Source organism: Temnothorax nylanderi, unplaced genomic scaffold (genome assembly GCF_030848795.1).
Source record: "Temnothorax nylanderi isolate EJ_2023f unplaced genomic scaffold, tnyl_v1.0 TNYL_tig0427_pilon, whole genome shotgun sequence".
Classification (NCBI taxonomy): domain Eukaryota; kingdom Metazoa; phylum Arthropoda; class Insecta; order Hymenoptera; family Formicidae; genus Temnothorax; species Temnothorax nylanderi.
In genome coordinates, this window is record NW_027249489.1 from 127,557 (window position 1) to 152,624 (window position 25,068).

Below are 25,068 nucleotides of genomic sequence, written 5' to 3' on the forward strand. Positions count from 1 at the left end.
AAAATAATTGTTTTACCTATTCCATAAAACAATTTAGGCACGTGAATACAGAGGTTAACCAAATCGTAAACTCCCCAACGGCACGTCACATTGTCAACGCGGGCAACCACGGGGAATACGCGTGACGGCGTTCCGGTGCCATAGGATCAGCGCGGACCCTCGAGCAACCTAACCAAGCCGCGTTTCTCGCGGGGGAGCGATAAATAGCGACAGGGGGGTTAGAAAAGCTTGCGGTGGAGCGCGACCATTTTACCGACTTGTCGGCGTCCTCGCGCCGATTCCTCGACGCGCCGACGACGACGACGACGACGGCCATGACCACCACGACGACGACGGCCACGACCACCACGACGACGACGGCCACGACCACCACGACGACGACGGCCACGACCACCACCACGACGACGACGACGACGACGACGACGACGACGACGACGACGACGACGACGACGACGACGACGACGACGACGACGACGGCCACGACCACCATCACGACGACGACGACGACGACGACGACGACGACGACGACGACGACGACGACGACGACGACGACGACGACGACGACGACGACGACGACGATGACCACCACGACGACGACGACGACGACGACGACGACGACGACGATGACCACCACGACGACGATGACCACCACGACGACGACAACGATGACCACCACGACGACGACGACGACGACGACGATGACCACCACGACGACGACGACGACGATGACCACCACGACGACGACGACGACGACGACGACGACGACGACGACGACGACGACGACGATGACCACGACGACGACGACGACGACGACGACGACGACGACGACGACGACGACGACGACGACGATGACCACGACGACGACGACGACGACGACGACGACGACGACGACGACGACGACGACGACGACGACGACGACCACCACGACGACGACGACGACGACGACGACGACGACGACGACGACGACGACGACGACGACGACGATGACCACCACGACGACGACGACGACGACGACGACGACGACGACGATGACCACCACGACGACGACGACGACGACGACGACGACGACGACGACGACGACGACGACGATGACCACCACGATGACCACCACGACGACGACGACGACGACGACGACGACGACGACGACGACGACGACGATGACCACCACGACGACGACGACGACGACGACGACGACGACGACGACGATGACGACCACGACGACGACGACGACGACGACGACGACGACGACGACGACGATGACCACCACGACGACGACGACGACGACGACGACGACGACGACGACGACGACGACGACGACGACGACGACCACCACGACGACGACGACGACGACGACGACGACGACGACGACGACGACGACGACGACGATGACCACCACGACGACGACGACGACGACGACGACGACGACGACGACGACGACGACGACGACGATGACCACCACGACGACGACGACGACGACGACGACGACGACGACGACGACGACGACGACGACGACGACGACGACGACGACGACGACGACGACGATGACCACCACGACGACGACGACGACGACGACGACGATGACCACCACGACGACGACGATGACCACCACCGACACCACCACCACTACAACGGCGGCGACAATGACGCCGAGACGATGCGGCGAACGCTGGACGATGCGGTCGCACGCGCGACTGTCACTGACACAACGACCAACAACGATTTACCGCGGCCGGGAGTCGGGACGATCTACAGCGCGCGCGGCATGTCAACTCTCGCGCGGAAATCGCGGGATCTCAGAGCCGTGCCGTGCCTCGCCGTACCTCGCCGACGTGCCGTGAGCGTGAGCGATCTCGAAAACAACGGTCCGCCATCTTTTCGGTCGGCCAAAACACCCGTTTTGCGATGATACGTGCGTACCATTTCCCTCCTACACAAACTGACGCACGTGCAAGGGAAGACAGAATCACGCTCGAGGGAAACCTAACCTGAAATCGCCGTGAGCTAATGTCGTGCGCCCGGCGCGCCACAGTGACGAGACTGGCGGACCAGCCCCGGGTGCTTACTGGCGGATAAGCCCCAAACATAAGTTTCAGGTTTGATCGCCCACGAAATATTAGACATCAACGATAATGAAAAAACTACACTGGATTCGTGTTCAGCATGCATTACTCTTTATAATCACGTACCTCGAGATTTGGAGAGCAAACATTATTGCAGATATTACAATATTTCCACGCGCAGAAAATTTTACTTTCACCTTCCGAAAACACGTTTGCCCTCGTAAAAATCATAACACGGCAGGTAACCTGCCGAAACTCCGTTGGTCACATGGGTACCATAAGCAGCGTTTACAATGTTAATAGCGAGTTCGCACAATATACAGGTTCCGAGATATTTGATTTGGCGGTTCAACCCCGTTGGCGGTTTAGCCCCGGTCTCCCCTATAGTTAAGCTCTGTAAAAGATTTTCGTTTAATGTGCTTTGTAAAACGAGAAACACAGACTTTACACCTCAATAATATTTTTTAAAACATGTTAACTTATATTGCATACATAAAAAAATAAGTGTGAAAGTAAAAACTTGAAAATTGCTTCCTCATAGTTTTTAAGTGTGCAAATTATAAATTTGAACATTTTCTCACAATTTTTAAGTATGCAAAATTTTGCACGTTGCTTAAGCAACATTTTATTTCGCTCATGAAGCTTCCTCTTTGAGGAAGCCTGTTTTTTTATGCATAATTATTAGTAGATATTTATCAATTTGGCTTCCTCATAGAGGAAGCTTTATGAGCGAAATAAAATGTTGCTTAAGCAACGTGCAAATTTATAATTTGCATATTTAAAAATTGTGAGGAAATAATGTTCAAATTTATAATTTGCACACTTAAAAACTATGAGAAAGCAATGTGCAAGTTTCTATTTGCACACTTAAAAACTATGAGAAAGCAATGTGCAAGTTTCTACTTGCGCACTTAAAAAATATGAGGAAGCAATGTGCAAGTTTATACTTGCACATTTTTTAAAAATCTTTTTTACCCCTATTTCATATATAATTCTTTAAAATTTTGTTAATCAGTTCTTGAGTTACAAACGTTTGAAATTTCGGAAAATCCGTACATATATAGAAACCTTATTATGTTTGGTCAAATCAACCAAATTTTAAAGAATTATGTATGAAATAGGGGTAGAAAAGATTGAAGAATATAATACAATTAAAAATAGACCAATATCTCAAATATTGAGAAAGTTACAGCGCAAAACACAGTTTTCTGAAAAATGAAAACCCCCCTAAAATCCATACCGTTTGGCGGATTTTAAGAAAATTAGAGAAGAACATACTTTCTATGATATTTTATTTGTGTGCAAAATTTCAGCCCGGTATCTGAAAAATTGCAGAAGTAGATGCGTGTACAAAAAAATCCGTGTACACACACACACACACACACACACACACACACACACACACACACACACACACACACACACACACACACACACACACACACACACACACACATACATCCGAACATTTTCTACTAATATGATTTCTCGACATTTTGCAACATTCTAAACCTATTTCCAACAAAATCTCGAAATTTTTTTTTACCATCACAAAGCTTCCTCTATGAGGAAGTAAATCAAAATGTTTATTACATTCTTAAATAGCAAAAATAAAAATAATAAAATAAAAATAATATTTTTTAGTAGTAATGTGACAATACTTTTAACCGACTTTAAAGAGAATGTTCTCAATTCGGCGAGCATGTATGTGAGTATGTCTATGATTTTCTTTGAAACTACTGGACGGATTTGAATGCGATTTCCACTGTTCTATAAAGTAATCCTCTAGGAAGGTTTTTAGTACATAAAATATCGTGTTAGTACATCAGGGTACGGAGCAGTAAGAAAATATGCGATAATAATTATAAGCAATCGAGTAAGCAACTAATGAATTAATATTCTTTAATCATATTAAATGAATAAAGCACTAAAGAAGTATTTAAAAAAGAAATTTTTTTTAATAGAATCCCTTTTCAAGAGGAAGAGGGATACAATGGAGAAGGAAGAAGGAGTGGTTGGGAAAGGGAGCGAGGACCTTTTCAAGAAAAGCAGGAAGGTAGTGAGAACGCCACCAGGGTGGGGGGGAGATATGGATATAAAAGGGTTGTTGAGAGAATTAGGAGAAGAGCTGAGGGAGGAGTTAACGGGAGTGAGAGAGGAATTAAGAGAGGTGGCGAAGGGGCAAAGGGAGGCAATGGTGGAAGAAGTTGAGAAGATAAGGAACGAACTAAAGGAGAGGAGAAATGGAGAAGGGAGAGAGAAGAGTTTAAGACTAAAATAGAAAATTTGGAACGAAAATTGGAGGGGATGCAAATGGAGTTAAAGGGAGGAGATCGTGATGGAGGAAAAGGTGCAGAAGGAAGCGGAGGAGGGAAAAGGGATAAGGGGAGGGAGGAGTCTGATTGGAAGGAGAGGGTGGAAAGGCTGGAAAGGAGGTGTAAAGTGAAAAAGAGGGGAGAAAGGAAGAGAAATATTTTGATAAAAAGAGTGAAAGAGGATGCGGGAGGAATAAAGGGGGAAGTAGAGAAGGTGATGAAAAAAAGATAGGCGTGGAGGTTAAGATAGAGGAGATTAGAAAAATAGATGCGGGAAGGAGAGAGAAGGCAGTAGTAAGAGTAGGAAGTGAGAAAGAAAAATCAAGAATAATGAGAAATAAGTGGAAATTGAGAGACGAAAGTACTTGGATAGAGGAAGATTTGACATGGGAAGAAAGGAGGATAAAATGGAGGGTAAACCAAGTTACATGGAAGGCAAAAGGAGAGGGTAAAAGGGTACGGATAGGACAGGGAGAGGTATGGATAGAGGGGGAGTGGTGGGTGTGGGATGAGGTAAGAGATGTGCTTAGGGATAGTAGAGGGAAGTGTTGGGAGGCAGGGCAAGGGAAAGGGAAGGAAAGCAAAAGAGAGAGAGAGAAAAAGGGCAAAAGTAGGGAGAGTAGAAGAGGGAGAGGGAACGGGTGGATGAAAGAAGAGTAGAGAATGAGAAGGATAAGAGGGAGGAATTAGAGAGAAGATTTGGAGAGGAAGGGGGGAGGAGGGAGAGAGGAGAGAGAGAGAGAAGGGAAGGAGAATATATAAGGTGGCTTTTTGGAATGTGGCGGGATTAACAAATAAAGATAAAGAGTTCTGGAAGGGGCTGGAGGAATGGGATGTAATGGTGTTATGTAAGACGTGGGTGGATGGTAAGGGATGGGAAAAGATAAAGGAAAGGCTGCCGAGAGGTTACGTGTGGGAAGTGCAGAAAGCATGGAGGAAGAATCGGAAGGGAAGGGCGGTAGGAGGAATGATAGTAGGGGTGAGGGTAGGGGTCAAAATGGAAAAAGAGAGGACGAAAAAAGATAAAGAAGGGATGCTATCGATAAAGGTGAGGTTAGGGAAGGAGTGGTGGAACATAGTAGGAGTGTATATAAATAAGATATGGACAGGAAATTGGAAGACCTAAAGTAATGGGTGGAGGAGATAGAGACGGGAGTGAGGGTGCTGATAGGGGGGGATTTTAACGCAAGGACGGGGAAGGAGGGGGGTATTCGTAGAAGAGGGAGAGGAAGAGAGGGGAGAACGGGAAAGAAGAACGAAAGATGGCAAGGTAAACGGAGAGGGAAGAAAGTTATGTAGGTTTTTAGAGGAGCATGGGTGGGCGATTTCTAACGGGAGAATTAGAGGAGATGAGTAGGGAGAATGAACGTATACAGGGAGGAGAGGGGAGTCGGTGATTGACTACGTGTTGGGGGACAGGAGGACAAGGGAGAGGATAGAACGGGTAGTGGTGGAAGCGAAGGTCGACTCAGACCACCAGCCAGTGACAGCGTAGGTAGAAGGGGTGGAGGACGGTTTGGATAAAAGGAAGGGGGAAGAGCGGAAGTGGGAGAGGAGATTGGTCGGAGGGGGACAGGAAACAATTTAAAGAGTTAGTGGGGGATAAGCAAATTCAGGAAGGGGGAGTGGAAGAGGAGTGGCAGGGGCTGAAAGGGAGGATAGGGAAGGTATTAAGGGAAGTGAATGGGAAGGGCAAGAAGGGCGGGGAGAAAGGGGCTGATGGGGTGAGGAATGTAAGGAAGGGAAAAAAAAGGGCTCATGTTAAGGAAATGGAGAAGGGAAGGAAGGAAGGATGACAGTTATAGGGAGGAAAAACAGCGATACAAGAAGCTGTGTGAGGAGAAGAAAAGAAGAAAAGTGGAGAAATAGGAAGGGGAGGTAAAGGAGATTTGGACAGAGGGGCAGATATGGAAGGTGGTAAACAGGGAGAGAAAGAGGAGAAGAAGGTTGAACGAGGGAATTAGTATGCAGGAATGGGATAGGTATTTCAGAGATTTGTTGGGAGGAGTGGAAGGGAGGGTGGTGATGGGAGCAAGAAGAGAAGGGGAGTTGGAGGAGGAAGAGGAGGAGATAAGGAGAGAAGAGGTGTGGGAAGTGGTGGGAAAGCTTAGGGAGGGAAAAGCGATGGGAAGTGATGGAATTCCAAATGAGGTATGGAAGTTTGGTGGGGAGGTGGTGAAGGAAGGAATGGTTGTGGGAGGTATGTAATAGAGTGTGGAAAGAAGAGGGTTGGCCGGAAGATTGGAGGGAGGGAATTATAGTGCCCATAGGAAAGAAGGGGAAGGGGGAGAAAGTGGGGAACTACAGAGGGGTGACGTTAACACAAACGGCATACAAGGTGTACGCTGCTGTTTTGGCGGAAAGGTTGAGGAAGGAGGTAGAAGAGAAGGGCTTGCTTCCGCCGAATCAGACAGGGTTTAGGAAAGGTGTAGGGACCACGGACAACATCTATGTATTGAATTACTTAATAAATAGGCAGGTAAATAGGAAGAAGGGGAAGATGGTGGTGTTGTTCGTGGACTTGAAGGCAGCTTTTGACTCGGTGGACAGGAGGATTCTGATGGAAGCGATAAGGAAAAGTGGAGTGAGGGAGGGCTTGGTGATGAGATGTAAGGAGCTGTTGGGGAAGACGGTATGCAGGGTAAGGGTGTGAGAGGAGCTGGGAGAGAAGTTTTGGACAGGGGTGCCCGTTAAGCCTGATTTTGTTTACGTTGCTGATGACGGACATTGATGACGAGCTGAGAAGAGGGGGTTGGGGTGGAATTAGGTTGGGAGGAAGTTATATACGTTGGCTTGTGCAGACGATATAGCGATGTTGACGCAGAGTGAGGAAGATATGAAGGGAATGATGGGAAAATTAGAGGGGTATTTGGACAGAAAGGGACTGGTATTGAATAGTGGAAAAACAAAAGTATGTAGGAATGCAATGTAGGAAGGGAGAGGTGGAAAAATGTGAGCTGGTACATATATATATATATATATATATATATATATACATAACATATATACAATTAAGAATTTAATAAAAAATTGATAATTTTATTAATTCTAATAATAATTTTAATTAATCGAAAATTTTGACAGCTCAACTTTATCATACATATAATACAATAACATATATATAAATATATGTAGAGGAGACCGGGGCTAAACCGCCAACTGGGTTGAACCGCCAAATCAAATATCTCGGAACCTGTATATTGTGCGAACTCGCTATTAACATTGTAAACGCTGCTTATGGTACCCATGTGACCAACGGAGTTTTGGCAGGTTACCTGCCGTGTTATGATTTTTACGAGGGCAAACGTGTTTTCGGAAGGTGAAAGTGAAATTTTCTGCGCGTGGAAATATTGTAATATCTGCAATAATATTTGCTCTCCAAATCTCGAGGTACGTGATTATAAAGAGTAATGCATGCTGAACACGAATCCAGTGTAGTTTTTTCATTATCGTTGATGTCTAATATTTCGTGGGCGATCAAACCTGAAACTTATGTTTGGGGCTTATCCGCCAGTAAGCACCCGGGGCTGGTCCGCCAGTCTCGTCACTGTGGCGCGCCGGGCGCACGACTTCAGCTCACGGCGATTTCAGGTTAGGTTTCCCTCGAGCGTGATTCTGTCTTCCCTTGCACGTGCGTCAGTTTGTGTAGGAGGGAAATGGTACGCACGTATCGTCGCAAAACGGGTGTTTTGGCCGACCGAAAAGAGGGCGGACCGTTGTTTTCGAGATCGCTCACACTCACGGCACGTCGGCGAGGTACGGCGGGGCACGGCACGGCTCTGAGATCCCGCGATTTCCGCGCGAGAGTTGACATGCCGTGCGCGCTGTAGATCGTCCCGACTCCCGGCCGCGGTAAATCGTCGTTGTTGGTCGTTGTGTCAGTGACAGTCGCGCGTGCGACCGCATCGTCCAGCGTTCGCCGCATCGTCTCGGCGTCATTGTCGCCGCCGTTGTAGTGGTGGTGGTGTCGGTGGTGGTCATCGTCGTCGTCGTCGTCGTCGTCGTCGTCGTCGTGGTCGTGGCCGTTGTCGTCGTGGTGGTCGTGGCCGTCGTCGTCGTGGTGGTCGTGGCCGTCGTCGTCGTGGTGGTCATGGCCGTCGTCGTCGTCGTCGTCGGCGCGTCGAGGAATCGGCGCGAGGACGCCGTCGAGTCGGTAAAATGGTCGCGCTCCACCGCGAGCTTTTCTAACCCCCCTGTCGCTATTTATCGCTCCCCCGCGAGAAACGCGGCTTGATTAGGTTGCTCGAGGGTCCGCGCTGATCCTATGGCACCGGAACGCCGTCACGCGTATTCCCCGTGGTTGCCCGCGTTGACAATGTGACGTGCCGTTGGGGAGTTTACGATTTGGTTAACCTCTGTATTCACGTGCCTAAATTGTTTTATGGAATAGGTAAAACAATTATTTTTTAATAATGTTTTGCATAAAAATTTTAAATAAATTTTTATATTTTTCTCTTAAAAAACAATTATTAAAATGTATCCTATCATTTTTCAGGATTAGATGTACGTATATGTATTGAAAATGCAGTGTGGCGGATTAGCCCCGGGGGAGTGGCGGTTCAACCCCGGCATTTTTGAGATTTCAATTTTTCCACCGTTGTCGTTTTTGCTCTATACCGGTTAAACAAAGCAACATAGATAAAAATTTCCTATATAAATTTTGTAGCTAAAGGTTCACTCTTTACAGTGGTATACCACATTTAACTAAAATTATTTATTTTGTTGTTAAAAATCGGCACCAAAACAAAACTGGCGGTTTAACCCCGGTCTCCCCTATATTTGCATGGATACGTGTGTACATAATAAATAATTTATAATTTTTGTGAATAGAAAAGTAATGATGGAAAAAGTGGAAATAAACACAGAAGAAAGAAGAAGAAAAAGGAAAGAAACAGGGACGAAAATAATTGCGTAGCAAATAATGAAAAAGATTTTCAAATAAAAGAGAGCATTTTTCTAAACGATTGCTTCTGCGTTTTGTGCCAAAATGATAAACAAGTACGTGAACAATGTTTAAGATCCATATATAACTTAAAAAAAAATCGTAACCGACGTTTTGTTCCCCGGAAAAAATCTCCCGGAAATCAGTTCCCGGAAAAAATCTCTCCGGAAAAAATCTCCCCATCAAAAAATCTCCCCCGGAAAAAATCTCCCTCGGAAAATATCTCCCCCGGAAAAAATCTCCCCCGGAAAAAATCTCCCCCGGCAAAAATCTCCCCCGGAAAAAATCTCCCCCGGAAACATTTTCGGTGCCCAGCAAAAACCGAGGTGCCACATGGGTTTACAACTTTCCACGTGTGAAAAGCCCACGCACGTACTTTTCAAGGCACACTATGTGTATAGTTTAATGATAGTGGAGCCCCCCGCAGGGCCGTGACTAAAAACAAAGACAATAAATACATAACTCATGATAATTTAAAACAACGAAAGATTGACAGCAACATTCCTCAGGAATTTAAACGCATTCAACAAAGCGCAATTAACGTAATACAATCGGCGTAACTAACAACAAAGATAAATAACACATAAATCATAACACATTTTTATAACGACAGATTGGCAGCGACATTTTTCAAATATTGTAACACATCCTGTCGGTTGTATGCTGCAACGAGACTCTTCAATCGCGCATCGTTGTCTTTGTAGCGCTTGTTTCTATTATTCGCAGGAGCGTGAGCATTCGCGCGCGCAATGTGAGCCTCGACGAGACCCTGCTCTGCCTGAAGCAACTCGATCATTTTCCACAGTACGAGATGCGAACCATTTGCTCTCCGATTTAGTGCATGGTGCCATCCTTCCACTGCATTGTTGGTACGAGCAACAGCCACCATCACTGAGGAGTAGTGGTTCCACAAAGAAACATCAAACATTGCGCCGCGTCGTACTTTACGACGACCTAACACGCCAACCCAAGTGTGCTCAAAATAATCGAGGAAACCTCTCAAATCCTTCTCATTATCAGTGAAAAATTTCGACTGTAGCAAAGCATCGTACGCGTAATGTACATCGCAGAAAGGAACGAATGCCAATGCGAATAACATTCGTAAATTACGAGCCACGCGGCTGCTCTCGCGGTACAATGGCGCAAGGTCGTGATCTTGTATACTACGCCAAAGTGCTTGACCGAAATGGAATAAACACCCCTTGAGTTCACATTCGGGAAATTCTAGTGTAACGGCTTTTAAAAATGCCATCTCAAAATCCGACATTACATTTTTTGGGGCCACCCCGGGAATAGCATCTTTTAGAACCCGCAACAGAGTTTGATATGTTCTCTTGCGTCGATTAGGGCATAACGCATATACAAGAGGCACAACCTTGCCATTCACCTCCCCATGTACGGTGTACAGTTGGTCGAATATTTCAGGCACTACTTTAAAAGTACCATCACAATACCATGTGTCACATCCTCGCAACACCTGCAGATTATCCTCCGTAGCAAATATAAGCAGTCTGTTGTTAATATCCTCAGAGTCGAATAACAAGAATTTCACGCTCTTCAATGTCTGTTGAAAGTGTTCTGGTATTTCATACAGTGTGCTCTTCCTGGGATTAGGCGGTAAAGGATTGTTCCTTTGACGGATTCCTCGGACAGTCCGACTCAATGACTCAGCACTCGGTAATTGTGCAGCAACAGGAGACGACACCGTACCCAGCACAGACGCCACTAATGACGATGATGCTTCCTTGCTTGTCACCGCTTTCTTCCGTAATTTTGCAACAACGCGCTTTGTCTCAACTGCTGCAGCGTTAGGAGCGTGAGTTGTGTGCTCAGTTTGATGCAAAATGATGCCTATAATAAGCAAAAAGTAAAAGAGTAATGAAAAATTTCCGATACTGCTGTTAAGTACATTAATTTACGTACCATCGCGTAACACCGACGACGTGTGACAAATCCCACGACACCCGGTTTTATACTGCACACACCGCCAAATAACTTTTCCATTAGACCCCTCCCCATGCTTGTAATACAATTCACCATCAGCAATCAGCTGATTCTTTCCCTTGTTGCTTTTTACAAATTTGAGCGGCATGGTGCACGATAATATCGCTACCAGTACTTACAACAGACTGATTACTGTTAATCGAGGTGATATTGCTGACGATGAGTAAACACAGCACAATCAGTTGACGGTTCCGAATAATAACATATACAAGCACCAAATAAAGTCGCACAGTCTAGTGTAACGGCCCTTCAAAATGCCGTCTCAATTTGAAATACAGTAGTGCTGGATTTTTTCCGGGGGATATTTTATCGGGGGGAGATTATTTCCGGGGGAGATTTTTTCCGGGGGAGTTTTTTTCCGGGGGAGATTTTTTCCGTAGGAGATTTTTTCCGGGGGAGATTCTTTCCGGGGAGATTTTCCCGGGAACTTGTTTCCGGGGAGGATTTTTCCGGGGAGATTTCTTCCTAGAACCAGAAAAAAAATAATAGTTTGTTAATAGTTGAGACCCGGAACTGTTCCGTTTTACGCAAAGTATCCGCGCGTACTTGCATATGTAATAAAATTTTCTAATTTATTTTTGCGTTTTGTGCCAAAATATACAATCGAGAACAATCTTTAATATTCATTACGTCAGAAAAGTAATAGTTTATTAACAGTCGAGATCCGGAAGTGCTCCGTTTAATCCGAAATATCCACGCGTACTTATATATGTAAATAATAAAAATTCCTAATTATTGTTCCAGCTGTTCGAAGTTTGGAACGTTTCTAGAGCGATTTTTTTTATAAATGATTTGTTCTATTTCTCAGAAGTTCTTCTGTGCCAAAAGAAATCTGGAACAAATTATTTTCAGCGTAGCAAGAATGTCTAATGTGATCTGGAGGTAGGTTCTTTTATTACGAGAATGCTTTGGCAATGTGTCGACTCGGTCTTTTATGTATTTTATGTATGGCACTCATGTCAGAAGTTTCTCTGTGCATGGAAAAATGGAACAAATTATTTCTAAAAAATCACTCCAAGATCGAACGTTTTAAACTTCAACTAGCTTACTAAAAATAATTTTTTATTACATTAGTATTATTATTTATATTTTTAATTGACGAATGACTTAATTTTAAACATCAGTATTGCACGATACATGTATATATATTATTGCACTATTTTATCACGAATTCTATTGTAATAATTTGTATAAAACGATTTTAAAACACAATTCTGTCAAAATATACGATAACAGCCGCTCATGAATTGTAAGCGCAACAAGAGAATCAATCAGCATCTCGAAAAAGTGGCAACAATAAACTTTATTATACATATGCGAATAGTAGAATTTGTGTGTACATCTCTTTGAAGCTCGCATGTATACACAAGTATTTTAAAAAGTTGGGTTACTATTGTAACAACATATTCTCGAGATCAAATCAAGTCAAAAAAGCTTTCCTGTATCACTTTTTCCTTCGACAATCGTAATATCATAAGCTAAATATTGAAGAAGTGTGCGATCTTTTAATTCAATATAACGACAGTCCTTTATTTTATAAACATACATATAGTCCGGGAACATTCCCTCGTTACTTTACCGCAAGGCTTTTCGACCGATCTATCTCTCTATATCTACAATATATCTCGCACGCACTTATGATTCTCTCTCTCCAAATTACGTTATGTACTTCTCGCTCAGCGACTCAAATCTATCTGCCGTCCGTCCGTGCCTTCCTTCAGAACGCGCGAAGGCTTTCCCCTACTCCATTTAACCTTCCGGACTTCTTGCTTATTTATTTTTGTGCTAACGCTATCCAACCGACTCATGCCTATCTCTATTTGAAAATTGTACACTTATATCTATTCGAAAATCTTACAGATTCGGCCGTCCTGACCATGCAGTTCGTCCTCGAACTGTTACATTCCTTGCATTAAATAATTCGTTAATAAATAATCCAGCGCAATTTACAGTTTGACTTGTCATCATTTTAAGAGTACCATCAACATACAATTTATACCTCGGCGTCATTAACGGAATTTTGTGTATCTAGTGGTGCTTCGATTTCGCCTAACTCTGATTCCGCTGAGGGTTCATTTATTCGTATCCATAGTTTTAATTTATCGAGAGAGAATAGTATTGTACGGCTTTGACGTAAGGGGATATCCTGGTATATCAGTTACTACAAATCTATTTTTCTGAAACACCGCTTTAATCTGATATAGCCCTTTATATTTCGGTAATAATTTTTTGTTTGTCCCCAGTTTATGTTGCGTTACCCGAACCATAAGATCTCCTTCCTTATACCGTGTACATTTTTTATAACGCTTATCGTATTGTCGCTTATTATATTCCTGCATTTTTCGATTAATAGTCTTCGCCACATCTCTTACTTGCTGTCGCTCCTCGCAATAACTCTCATCGATTCCTCGCAGTGAATCAACTATTTCACGTAGTTTATCATCTAAGACATTTCTACCATCGTAACCCAACAAAACTTTACTGGGTGTCGCATTAATGGCCTTATATAAAGTATTATTTATGACATATTGTGCTGTGCCAATCTCATTCTTCCAATCAGCCGGATTATCCACAATTTTAGACAACGTAGACTTTAAAAATCTGTTGACGCGCTCCACCTGCCCATTTGCCCACGGAGACCCAACGGCAGTCAGTACATGTTTGATATTTTTTTCGTTAACAAACTCTTTAAAGATATGAGACGTGAATGACGTACCGCGATCGCTAATAATTCTCCTTGGACAACCGAATAGCGCAAAAATAGGTAACAGCACTTGAATCACTTCCTCCGAACCAGTGGTTTTAGTTGGAAGCAACCAGACAAATTTTGAAAACGCGTCAACTACAACTAGAATATACTTATATCCATCTGAGGTAACTTCGAGCGGACCAAAATGGTCCATATGTAATGTTTGCATTGGAGTGTCCTCCTTCTCGAAAATTTCTAACTCTCCCTCCGTTTTTCCAGCTGTAAGCGAATAAGTCAGGCACTTTACACAATTTTCTATGTACTGTCTAACTTTAAGTTTCAACGCGGGAAACCAATAATGGCTAATAATTCCGTGTATAGTCTTGTCTAGCCCTACGTGACCCATATCGTCGTGATGTATACGAATTATGTTTACAATCATGCTTTCCGGAACAACGAATAACGGTTTATCTTTACAAACTCGGAATAACAACCCATCTATCAGGGTGAAATTATCGCTACCTCTCAATTCGACGATTTCGGCGATTTCCTTAACCTTCGGATCCATTAACTGGCGATACATAAGCTCGTATTCGCAGTTATTGCATTAAAGCAGTTATTGCATTAATTGACTGTATATTTCTACTCAGCGTATCTGCGTGTTTCATTTTCTCTGCGGAACGATGAACCATCTCAAATTTATAATTTTGCATGTTCAATGTCCAACGCGCGATTCTAGGATTTATATTAATTTTTTTCATCGCCAAAACCAATGAATTGCAATCTGTTATTATTCGAAAAGAGATACCCTGCAAATAGACATGAAAATGTTCCAGTACCTTGACAATAGCCAGCGTTTCCAGCTCATAACTATGATATCTTTTTTCGACATCCGTAGTTGCTCTACTAAAATAAGCTATGGGGGCCATGCTACCGGTCCTCTGCCTCTGGAATAGAATTGCTCCAAAACCCAAACCGCTAGCATCCGTGTGCAACTCAGTTTCGGCCGCTGGATTGTAAATACACAGAACCGGAGATGAAGTTAATTCATTTTTCAAAGTCTCAAAAGCTTGAATACAGTCGCTATTGAAATCGAACACAGAATCGCTTTTCGTAAGATTTTGCAACGGCTTTGCTTTTAGAGCGTAATCCTTTATAAATCGCCGAAAATAATTTGTTAAACCTAAAAAAGACTGAATTTGCTTCACCGTCGTAGGTCGAGGAAAATCCAATATCGCCTGAACATGTTTTTCGCACAAGGTTACACCATGCTTTGACATATTATATCCTAAACATTCTATTTCTTTCTTCAAGAACATACACTTAGCTAAATTTAGTTCCAAACCGTATTTTTTCAAAATAATTAACACCTCTCTCAAGATTTCTAGATTTTTTTCCACCGTTTCGGTCGCAATAAACATATCATCAAAATAAATTAATAGCTTATTCTGTCGCCAAAGCTCCTCGAAAATCTCGAGCAATCGTTTTTTAAATTCAGCGGGACCTTCTGAATAACCAAACGGCATCATCACACTTTCAAATTGCCCATCGGGTGTCGCAAAAGAGAAATATTTTGTATCCTCCGGATGTATCGGAATCTGATGGAAACCATCTTTTAAGTCTAGCTTCGTAAAAATAACTTTTCCATGCAATTGGTCGATTTGATCCTCAATAATAAGGAAAGGAAATTTTTGCGGATCTATTCGTTGATTTTGCGGCCTTAGATCTATACACATACGTGCTTTACCGTTTGCTCTAGTAACCAAAACTACTCTGGTGCAATAAGGAGATCTACTTGGCTTAATAATGCCTTTCTTCAATAAGTCGTCAGTAATTTCCCGTAGAATTTTTCTTTCCGCGAAAGACATTCTACGAGGTGAGTATCTAAACAAAGATGTATCCTTTAAGTAAACTCTAACCGAATAATCATCTTTGACCCTTTCCACTTTCATATTCTCTACTTCTTCCAACAAACTTATCAACATGTTTCGGTGACTTACCGGCAACTGAGGATCAAAGTTGTCAATAACAAGGTCGAATTTACCTTTGGTCTCTACCGCATATATTGGAAGTATGCTAGATAACCCGGTATCTTTTGAAGGTGAATATTCTAACTGATATTTGCCGCGCTGGTACGTTAGTTTAATTTTAGAGTTACGGAAAAATTCTCTGCCCAACAGCAAATCGTAAACAATGGTGTCATCGTCTACCACTAGCAAGGTTACATCAAACCAATGACCCTTTAGTTTTTCAATACATATTTGATCTAGAATATTCCCTTGTACAGTAACCGCTGAATTATTTATTCCCTTAAGTTTTTTAGATTATCACTAACTTTCAATAATTTATTGTTCCCGCAGAATTTCGCATATGCCGATTTCTTAATCAAATTTACCGGACTACCCGTGTCTACAAACGCACTCAAAAATCTATCGTCATTTCCGACAAACGCAACTCGCACGCACGCTTCCACCGCCCGATGATTTACCGCCACGTTGATCATCGACTCGCTCGTTGATTCCGCTTCCGGCTCGTCACTCAGCTGATTCAGCGATGCTACTGAGATGACCCAGTTGACCGCATTTAAAACAGGTCGGTCTCGAATTGTAGCGGCAATCCTTAGAAAGATGACCCGCTTACAAGCGAAGCACGTCACCGCACCCGGTCGCCCCGTGAAAGATCCCGGCCTTTCCGCCGCTCTTGCCTCCAGCCCCGGACGTCGGACAGCAACATTATTCTCGGAAATTTTACGCATATAATTAATAAAATCCGGCACAGACTCCCCCCAAAATCCCAACGCCAAGCTTCTCAACCAATGCTCCTTGACACCGTCCGCCAATAGCTCGATTTTTTCTTTTTCGGAGACATTCAACTGCTGCATAAGCTTAAGCTTGTCTTCAGCATAGTCTACGAATTTTTCAGATTGAGCTCTCCACAATCTAGCGCTCACTTTATTTAATATGGAGGTATACGTTTCTTTTCGCTCGAAATAGCGACGTAATTGAAATTTTAATTCCTCCCACGTGGCCACCGATTCCACTGGCTGACGGTTGTACCATTCATGGGCTCTATGATTTAGCTGACTTACCGCCGACAATAATAAAACCTCGTCAGACACCTTGTACAGCCTGCCGATACTGCTAATACGTTCGATCCACTGAACCACGTTCTTCCTCCTCTGAACCGGCAAACGCGGGTATTAGCTTGGTCGTGAATTTAATCTGACTCCAATTCTGCCCGGAATCGGCTGTGGCCTCACTGGCACAAGACGCCGCTGTTCCGTTCGTCACCGGCGTGCTCCTTGCAGACATTTCTGGCTGAGCTCTGGGCACCAGACCTTCAAATGCCCGCGTCACCGCCTGTACCAATTGTTGGAAATCTTCCGGATGCAGCCGTCCCACCGCCAACGACCCACCGGGCGCGGAGGACTCCACCACCCCCCGCGACTCCTTCCGGACGCACGACACGCTGTTTTCGTCACTCGTTCCCTCCTGCGACGGGAGCTCCGCTCCGGCACTCGCCTCCTCTGAATTTTGCGACGCGACCGCGACTTCCTCCGGCCAGCCCGTTCTCTCGTAAAAGTCCAAAATCCGATCGAAAAGCGTGCTTCTATCTCCACGTATTTCGAGATTATTTTGCCGACCCACCTCTCGCAAACCCTCAACGTTTAATTGTTCCAATCTCACCCGATTCATTTTGTCGAACTCGATACTCAATTTTTGCGCACCTCAACGTACAAACGCGCAACCGGGCAGCGCTAGGTGAATCCCACTTCTGAGAAAAATATCTACTGTAATTCAATATAACAACAGTCCTTTATTTTATAAATATAATAGTCCGGGAACATTTCCTCGTTACTTTACCGCAAGGCTTTTCGACCGATCTATCTCTCTATATCTATATATCTCGCACGCACCTATGATTCTCTCTCTCTCCAAATTACGTTATGTACTTCTCGCTCAGCGACTCAAATTTATCTGCCGTCCGTCCGTGCCTTCCTTCAGAACGCGCGAAAGCTTTCCCATACTCCATTTAACCTTCCGGACTTCTTGCTTATTTATTTTTGTGCTAACGCTATCCAACCGACTCATGCCTATCTTTATTTGAAAATTGTACACTTATATCTATTCGAAAATCTTACAGAAGTTACAGAGTATTCCTAGAATATCTAAAAAAGTAATAGACAAATAAAAAAAATATTTCAGACAAAAGTTATTCAAATTAATTAGTAGAAAAGCTTTTAAAATACTGTTGTTAAAATACTTGTGTATACATGCAAGCTCCAAGGATTCTACTATTCGCATATGTATAATGAAGTTTATTGTTGTCACTTTCTCGCGATGCCGATTAGTTCTCTTGGTACGCTTAGAATTCGTGAGCGGCTGTTATCGCATATTTTGACAGAATTGTGTTTATCAAGGGGTTAATACTGTAATGTAATAGTAATAGTATAATATTAATACTAAATAGCGCGCGCTACGCTTGTGGTGTCTTGTCCTCTTCTAAAAAAAGCATGTCATTGATACTCGAATCTATCGAAGTATTGTTGTCGCTTTTCCGTGATGTCGATTCCCACACAGCAAAATATATCTGAGATATAACCAGATATCTTTGTGCCTACAATTTTAAGTCAAATCTGAGATATCTTATTTTCAGATATTTACAGAATATCTACAGGACATCATTACTCGATATCACATTATATCTTTGAAAAAGACATCTCTGCAACATTTGCATTCAAATATATGGATTTACAGTTAGCTCTTATATTTTATAAAGATCAACTCAAGTTTATTCGTAGCCAATAAAACAATCCGAGAGGACTTGGACGCCGTACCGATTCGTCCCGGCGAAAGCCACACGCCGCGAAGGAACTTAAAAAATTTTTACTCAGGCGGTGCCGGAGGTAACGACCGCAGCGCGAAAGCAACTCGCCGCGAGGGGACTTAGAAAACTTTTGTTGAGGCTGCGCCGGAGGTAACGACCGCAGCGCAAAATCAACATGTCGCGAAGGGACTTAAAAAATTTTTGCTCGGGCGAGCGCTAGTAACATGTGCTGCCGCGACGCGGGTACATGCGCCAGTATCTTCTCATAAGCAAAAATCCTTACGCACCAGGATAAAAGGCGAGCCTGTGAGATACTTGGCTTTAATATTTTTCGTGATACCTCCGAGATATCATACAGAGATGGCAAAATGCAAAATATTGGAATAGTATCGAAGCATAATTTTGAATTTATTGCGAATTTTTATAAAAAGAACTTCTTTTATATTTGAAAGACTCAGAATTTGTGACATAAAAATGAATTTCTTATGAACTCTTAAAAATCATTTTAGAAGAGAGAATAAATACGGAAAAAGAATTAATTTCATAAATCGAGAATTTAAAAAAAAAATCTTTTTTTCTTCGTGCTATTTGGGTTGTATGTAACATATCTGCTTTTAAATGAGGCATAGATATCCGACATATATGCAGAATCAGATATCATATCTGAGATAAAATTATCATGGCTTTTTATAATCTTGGAGATGTCTCTCAGATATTCTCATGATATCTTGCGCACTCAGATATTCCGTCATTCAGATATCTTCTAGATATTTTGGTGATATATTTTGCTGTGTGGGTTGATTCTCTCTCTGCGCTTACTTCATGACCGACTATCATAGCATATTTTGACAGTTGTGTGGCTAATAGTGTATAATAATAACAGTGAAATATTAAAGTTAAATAGCGATATCTAGTCTTTCTAAAAAAAGGCATGTTAAATCGATACTCGAATGTATCGAAGTCTTCTCGAAAGTCTCGAAATGTATTGTCGGCTCTTTTCGGTGATGCCTATTTGTTCTCTTGCTACACTTACTTCATAAACGGCTGTCATAGCATATTTTGACAGTTGTGTGTATCAAGGGATTAATAGTGTAACAGTAACAGTATAATATTAAAACTAAATAGCGCGCGCGTAGCGCGTGTCTGTCACATCCTAAGCCAAATTAAACTCGCATTAAATACGTATAAAAATTATTCTTTTTCCTTATGTTTATATTAAAGTAATAAGAATTATTTTACCTGAAGTCGTTCTTTTTGGACGTGACATATTATGAGATTTAGAACTGCATCAATAACACAAGCAGCTACAAATATAGTTTTCAGTACCATAATGCTATCTTAACAGTGATAAATATACAGAAACTCGCCAATTAATTGAAATATTAAATTGCCAAAGGTAAGACACCATACGATATTTCTGAGAATGGTAAAACGCCCAGAAATCGGTTTTGACGATGTACTAGATAATACTCCTAATATTTCAAGAATTCGAAGCAGTTGTTGTGGTTTCAATCGTAAATATGCCATTTCTTCGGATAGTTAGTTTCCGACTATAATCCGCATCTATTCGATCCTTCATAACATTAAATATTCAATATACTCGCTATTTCAGTACCTCTTAGAATTCTCTTAAAATCTTTGACGCAGTTAGAAATACAGTGAATTAAAGTGAATTAAAGTTCATTATAGAGTATTAATAATTAATATAAAGATAGAGGCGATTGATACACAGTACATTTTGTGTTATTTACTATGAAATGAGTTGTTAAGTAAAAATTATAACTTAAGAGATAAATTAGCTATTGATTTTCAAATAATCGATACATAATATTTTTTTTATAATTATATAGATTACTGTTGAGCAACAGTTAAATAGTTCATTGTTTAACACAACAATGCTTAAAACATTATATTGTGTACATAGAGCATGTATGATACTTCTATATATCAGTATAAAACAATTCAATGAAAGTTATATTTAATATCATAAATTAGAATTATATCTCTATGTTTCGTCCTTGTGTTTTACTATGATATTAGTATCCATTATACCTGATCGATACAGAACAATTATCATGGAATGATTATCTCTAGAATTTCATATGATAAATAAGAACACATCTTACAAAGGACATGTTACAATTATTGCCCAGGGTAAACTGAGGAGTAAAACAACCTTTCAAAAATAACGCTTATATTTGATTCTACGGAATCATTGTTAATATGGTAAGATTTATTAAAAAATGTTTTAAACGAAACCTTTTATAGTTTTTCATGTACTTTACAACTAGGTATTTAGAATTTTCAAAAATTTAATATTTTTTGAAACATTCCCATTCCTGAGAAGTTGAGTCGCCAGCAAATAATTAACAATTAGCACAGGAGTTTTGTTCGACCAAACTGGCAATTTTATTATTAAAAAGACGCTACGTTTCAACCGCAAAATTCGGTCCTTTTCAAGCGTGTATGACTCGCAAATATTAATTAGTTGGACATAGTTTCCAAAATACGCCGAATCTAAAAACTAAATATCAGATTTTGTAGAACGTAGCAGATAGAATAAGTCTAGGAGCATTATATAAATCAAAAACTTACATATTAGAGTGTTATTTCAAGAAATAGAAAACGGTTTCACTACATTTCCGTTGTCCGTAATTATATCAGAGGGACGAGTCCCTGTCGTGCGATGGTGAAATTGCGACAGTCGCAATTTCACCATCGCACGACAGGGACTCGTCCCTCTGATATAATTACGGACAACGGAAATGTAGTGAAACCGTTTTCTATTTCTTGAAATAACACTCTAATATGTAAGTTTTTGATTTATATAATGCTTCTAGACTTATTCTATCTGCTACGTTCTACAAAATCTGATATTTAGTTTTTAGATTCGGCGTATTTTGGAAACTATGTCCAACTAATTAATATTTGCGAGTCATACACGCTTGAAAAGGACCGAATTTTGCGGTTAAAACGTAGCGTCTTTTTAATAATAAAATTGCCAGTTTGGTCGAACAAAACTCCTGTGCTAATTCCCATTCCTATTCTTATTTCTGTGAAATTATATTTTTTCTATAAATAAAAATTAAAAACAGTTTTATGCCAAAATTTTATCCATATATAATAAAGTTATTTCACAAAATTGCATCTTTAAGGAATAAATTAAAGAATTACTATATGTTTGCGTCTTTTTTGTTTCGCGCGGCACGATTGATGTTTATATCATTACAGATTGCAAATAATATTAAGGGAATCCTGGAGGGACAGTAATAACCGATATTTATAGGTGTACGATTTTATTCGAATTGGCTTTACAGATTTAAAATCCCCCCAATCAGCAGACAATATTTTTTAAATGTTTTTTTAATATTTGTTTTTCATTAATTATACATTGTACAATTCATTGTAAAAATAATATTTATTTAATATTTATTAAATATTTATTTTACATTGATTATTATTTACTTGAAATAATGATTTAGAGAAAATATTTATTTAATGTTTGTTTAAAAAATACTGCGAGAGTCGAGCATTCGAGATGTATATCGAGAAGTTGAATGTAATGCATACGAAGTTTTCATGAGATTGGTACGATCGCGCGAGTCTCGATCTTCTTTGGTTTTCTTCACGAGTTGCTATAGCAGTGAAATCATTGATTCAACAGACTTTGTTTGTCTGATGCGTGTGCTAAGTGCTAGTGCTCGGTCCTTCGGACGTTCTTTTCCTTCGCTGAAATCTGATCTACTTTCCTGTGAGTGGAATTACTGCATCGCGTTGGGACGGATCGGTGCCGCTGAGGTATACCTAGCAGCGGATCAGGCGGAACTCCGACCCTTTCCTGCGCGATAAGGAAACGATTCTACGGATCTTCCTGTTCAGAGTGATCCTTCGGATCTTCGCCCACATATCGATCCTTCGGATCTGCTTTTTCATATTCAGGTGCGTAGAGCTTGGGGTATTTCCGGCTTGGAAAGTATTCGTCCTACTATCCGTGAATAATTCTCATCTTTGGCCTTTCATATTCAGGTTAGGCAAAGATTAGATAGTTTGGACATGCCGGAAATCCATGAATCACGCGGTATACTACCGTAGCTCTACAAACCGAATCAGCGGGATTGCTTACAACGATCGCCGTATTAAAATTTCAATTGAGGACGTTAAGAAAACGTTAACAGATCGATGAGATCTGCTCTCATTTGTTTCCAGGAGTTTTGCATTTTTCAGGTATGTTTTTCTGTCATTTCTACCGTCCGTCATTTCATGAGATCGATCCGGCGTAACCTTTATGGAGTTTAATGTCTCGTACATTATCCTGGAGAGAATTTTCACAATAATGTTACATATTTGAAGATCAATTAAATAATCAGTTTACGATTTATATTATTTGCTATTTTTTTATTCATCTCGATATATTATCGCATGTCGTAATATTAGTAATATTAAAGCCTTGATTTACCATCCTAAAGTCATAGTAAAATATTGTTATGTTTCCTTACATATTTACTACCAAATTATTAATAATAATTGCAATTATTCATTCAGATTTTTTTTTTATATATTCTTGGTATTATTCGGGACTGTGATTAAAACCATCTTACTGATGTGTAAATGTGTCTTAATTTAAGAATATTTCTATATAATTTAAGGTCATTATCTGGTTCTTCCGGGTTCTTTTCTTAAAAATACTAATTAATAATACCGATTACTGGAAACAATATTTATTCATCCAATGAATTCGGAAAACACTAATACAATTCAATTAATTTATACGTTCTTCGAGATAACGTTCAGTTAAATGACTATTTAGTTGAATATTCTACAAACTTAAGATATCAATCTACTATTGTAAAACTTTATTATTGAACAATATCTCCTACATTGAATATAAGGATTACAAAAAAGATTCTATCATGAATATGAAATGATAATGACCTTCTTTGTTTCTAACATTGCTTGATCTTATAAATAAAATATTGTCTAATATTTTAATATTCTAAATTGCATACTTATCTGTTTTATTTCATGTACTTTTCTAAATTGTTTCATATTGCTTACTTTTCAAACTGAGAGTTTAAGACTTATTCGGGTATGTGTTGTCGATCATTTATAGCATTCAACGAGATCAGGCTTGGCTAAAGCTTGTGCAAACAATGTTCATTTAACGTTTATTTAATATTTCTTTTACATTAATAATTCATCTGCAATAATGATTTAAAAAAACATTTATTTAATATTTATTCGACATTAATTTAATATTTATTTTACTTTAATTATTTATTTGCAATAATGAAAAAACATTTATTTAACATTTATTTAATATTAATTTAATATTTACTTCAAATATTCTTCTTCTTCTTCTTCTTCCTCGGCGTCACAGTCCATTGTGGACCAAAGCCTGAGCAACTATTCCTCGCCATCTCTCCCGGTCTTCCGCAATTCTTTTCCAGTTAGTGACATTCATCTTTCTCAGGTCCCCGACCACAGAGTCCATCCATCTTCCCCTGGGTCTTCCTCTTCTTCTAGGGCCGTACATCGTGTGTTGAAAGACTTTCTTAACTCCTCTATCTTCTGGCATTCGGACCAAGTGTCCCAACCATCTTAGTCCTTGCGACTTGATGAAGCGGACTACGGTTTCGTCATTCATCAGAGTTTCCAACTCGGTATTGTGTCTGACCCTGAAGGACCCATCATCGTTTATAACTGGCCCATATATCCTTCTTAAAATTTTCCTTTCAAAGGTAGCCAGACGATGGCATTTATTTGCCTTCAAGGTCCAAGTTTTACAGCCATACGTCAGGACTGGTCTTATGAGTGTCTTATAGATTTTGAACTTCACCGGTCTGGTGAGTAGTTTGGACTTCAAGAGCTTTTCATATGCATAATAGCATCTCGACGCTGCCTTAATCCTCTCTTGCACTGCAATTGTTGTGTCCGTTGTGGCTGAGAAGACCATCCCGAGATATGTGAACTGAGCTACCGCTTCAAAGCGGTAGTCTTCAATTATTAGATCTTTCAACTTTCCAGTCCTTGTTTTCGCCAAGTATTTTGTTTTGTCTGCGTTCACTTTTAGGCCTATCTTGTCTGCCATCATCACCATTCTCAAGAAGACGTCCTTCAGCTCCTCTATATTCCTGGCAACAATCGCTACGTCGTCCGCGTATGCACAGATCTGCACTGACTTTGTTGCTATAGTTGCTCCGGGGTCCACTTCCCTCAACACTGAGTGCAACA

General features: G+C 41.2%; 2 protein-coding genes across 2 annotated transcripts; one reads left to right on the forward strand and one right to left on the reverse strand.

The window, feature by feature from the left end:
- The first annotated feature begins 6,340 nt into the window (after positions 1-6,340).
- Positions 6,341-7,028, forward strand: LOC139782597 (uncharacterized). The gene is made up of 2 exons (XM_071721617.1): positions 6,341-6,575; positions 6,646-7,028. Exons 1-2 carry the CDS (start codon positions 6,341-6,343, stop codon positions 7,026-7,028), a joined length of 618 nt encoding a protein of 205 aa, XP_071577718.1.
- Positions 7,029-9,768: 2,740 nt separating this feature from the next.
- On the reverse strand, positions 9,769-11,785 carry LOC139782602 (uncharacterized). The gene is made up of 2 exons (XM_071721620.1): positions 11,241-11,785; positions 9,769-11,168 (listed from the first exon to the last, which is right to left on the reverse strand). Exons 1-2 carry the CDS (start codon positions 11,407-11,409, stop codon positions 9,919-9,921), a joined length of 1,419 nt encoding a protein of 472 aa, XP_071577721.1. The 5' UTR covers positions 11,410-11,785; the 3' UTR covers positions 9,769-9,918.
- Between the last annotated feature and the right edge of the window lie 13,283 nt (positions 11,786-25,068).

Coding starts and splice junctions, on each gene's coding strand:
- LOC139782602 (XM_071721620.1), bottom strand. CDS start 11,409: ATGCCGCTCAAATTTGTAAAAAGCAACAAGGGAAAGAATCAGCTGATT. Junction 11,169..11,240: donor GTCGTCGGTGTTACGCGATG/GTACGTAAATTA, acceptor TGCTTATTATAG/GCATCATTTTGCATCAAACT.
- LOC139782597 (XM_071721617.1), top strand. CDS start 6,341: ATGCAGGAATGGGATAGGTATTTCAGAGATTTGTTGGGAGGAGTGGAA. Junction 6,576..6,645: donor GGAAGGAATGGTTGTGGGAG/GTATGTAATAGA, acceptor TAGTGCCCATAG/GAAAGAAGGGGAAGGGGGAG.